Source organism: Phymastichus coffea, unplaced genomic scaffold (genome assembly GCF_024137745.1).
Source record: "Phymastichus coffea isolate CEN01 unplaced genomic scaffold, Cenicafe_Pcof_1.1 PCOF00029, whole genome shotgun sequence".
Lineage (NCBI taxonomy): Eukaryota > Metazoa > Arthropoda > Insecta > Hymenoptera > Eulophidae > Phymastichus > Phymastichus coffea.
Genome location: NW_026706840.1, coordinates 3,237,577 through 3,239,629, shown reverse-complemented (window position 1 = coordinate 3,239,629; position 2,053 = coordinate 3,237,577). Strand labels below are relative to the sequence as shown.

Below are 2,053 nucleotides of genomic sequence, written 5' to 3'. Positions count from 1 at the left end.
TTACCATGAATCAATATTTACGGAAAAAAGATTGTTGGATGAATTACATTGGTAGAAATATATAAAATGGTTTTAGCGTGTTTTGTCATGCTTCAGAGAGAATTTACTTTCTTTCATATCAATGCAATGAAGTTATATTTATGAGTATAAAGTAAATTGCTGCAAATGTTAGAACGAAAAAAATGAAGACCGAGATGTAAACAAACTTACAGTTTGTTGATGATAATGTGATGAACAGCCGTTGTGGTTAGTGATAATCTAATTGAATAGTGTCGTCGTGTGCATCATCGGTACAAATCCTTTATTGAAGTTATGGATTGGTGGAATACTATAAAAACAACTGTTACAGCTATCCAGAATATTCTTATTACCACTGCTATAGGTTTAGTGAAAGTCGGCGCGATTGCCTTGAAAAGTTGGGCATTTGTGGGAACTATCATAGCAGTTATGGCAATTGCTGCAGTCGTCAAAATCATAGATCAAGTCATAACACAAAAAGGTTTAGAACTTGACACACCTCAAGAAGATTTATCCAGTCTCGCCGAGACTGGGGAATTCAATTACCATGCTTCGATTCATCTGAATAATGTACATTTCTGCAGTGGTGCTTTCATCGGGACATATTTCATACTTACTGTGGCCCAATGCATGCATACTTTCGTTAATAATCAAAGAGAAATTTCAAAAATGAAAGTATACGTCGCCGTACACGAAGTTCCTTCTTATTTTCGTTGTAGTTATGCTATTGATAAAATAACACTTCACCCTGACTTCAACGCCAACCGACTCGACTACAACATGGCAATTTTAAAGGTATGGGTAATAGCTTCATTATTATTCAAATTTTATCACAGAGTTCCAATTTATCCAAGCGAAAATATTGTAAAACCGTCATATTTTATTTAATTATTATCCTATATTATTTTCATTGTAGTTGACAGAAAAAGTCACTGAACCCCAATATGTGCAACCTATTAAGTTACCATCCCAGAGAATGAAAATTGAGAATACTTTCGTGATTGTCAGCGGTTTTAAAAGTTTCGACACGCCAGAGGTGCGAACCGATTTGACAAAAAGTAATATGACAGTCATTCCGCAGAATATTTGTCGCAGCCATTTTATCAAGAAAATTTCAACTAGTAAAAAATTCTGTGCAATTCCGTCTTATCGATGGAAGCCCTGTCAAGTAAGTTGTACGAGACACGCACACCTACATTACTGATAGCATAAACTATTTTTATTTCCGCAGACTTCCAGAGGGGGCCCAGCAATTAATACTGATAAAATTCTCATCGGATTATTTATAATGGAGAATCCCATTGGTTGCGCTAAAGAACTTCCAAGTATTTTTCTTGATGTCTCATTTTTCATAGATTTCATCAAAGCTGAAACTAACTAATATGATGAGAATGACGGAAATGACATCATAATTTTTAACTAAATTTTAGCAATTCTTTCTTCTTGTGTTTAATGAAAAATTAAATATATATAATATATATTAATCTCTCGATAGTATAGGGAACACTTAATAAATGATTCTTGGTTCATGAATTTTTTGTCTTCGAGCAAAATTACGGCTCACCTATTTTGTGATGCAATGATTGTACTCAACATTTTTCTCCCAAAAAAAATTATTGAATTTCAACTTGAATTTTCAATTTATTATAATAATAAACAAACTATCTTTCCTTTGTGACAAACATTTATTACAAACGAACTTCTTTAAGCTTGCCAAGACCTATGCGTTAAATGCGGCTATGCGTGGAGACCAACTTTAAAGATATCAGCAAGTATTTAACGTATCAATGACTAATAAATGAACAAAGTTATCTATTATTATATCTATTATTATATAATATATTAAAATACATCATTTCTAATTTATAAAATTAATTAAAATTGGCTTGCGAGATAGCGGTGATACATATACTGGCAAAATTCATAAAAACGCTGGTATTCCACTCGTTGGTTTTATATTAACGAAAGATCAGTTGTTGAATTTAGTAAATTCATTGTTATATAAAGTGTATATGTTGAATCAATATTTATTGTA

General features: G+C 32.1%; 1 protein-coding gene across 1 annotated transcript; it reads left to right on the top strand.

Annotated features, from left to right (window-relative positions):
• The first annotated feature begins 312 nt into the window (after positions 1–312).
• On the top strand, positions 313–1,399 carry LOC131663029 (serine protease 46-like). Its single transcript, XM_058933083.1, has 3 exons — positions 313–819; positions 935–1,186; positions 1,250–1,399. Exons 1-3 carry the CDS (start codon positions 313–315, stop codon positions 1,397–1,399), a joined length of 909 nt encoding a protein of 302 aa, XP_058789066.1.
• Positions 1,400–2,053: the final 654 nt, after the last annotated feature.

Bases quoted from the DNA above. Each gene is read 5' to 3' on its own strand.
- LOC131663029 (XM_058933083.1), top strand. From the start codon at position 313: ATGGATTGGTGGAATACTATAAAAACAACTGTTACAGCTATCCAGAAT. The intron at 820-934 runs GTAATAGCTTCA...TTTTCATTGTAG, and splicing joins TGGCAATTTTAAAGGTATGG to TTGACAGAAAAAGTCACTGA. The intron at 1,187-1,249 runs GTAAGTTGTACG...TTATTTCCGCAG, and splicing joins ATCGATGGAAGCCCTGTCAA to ACTTCCAGAGGGGGCCCAGC.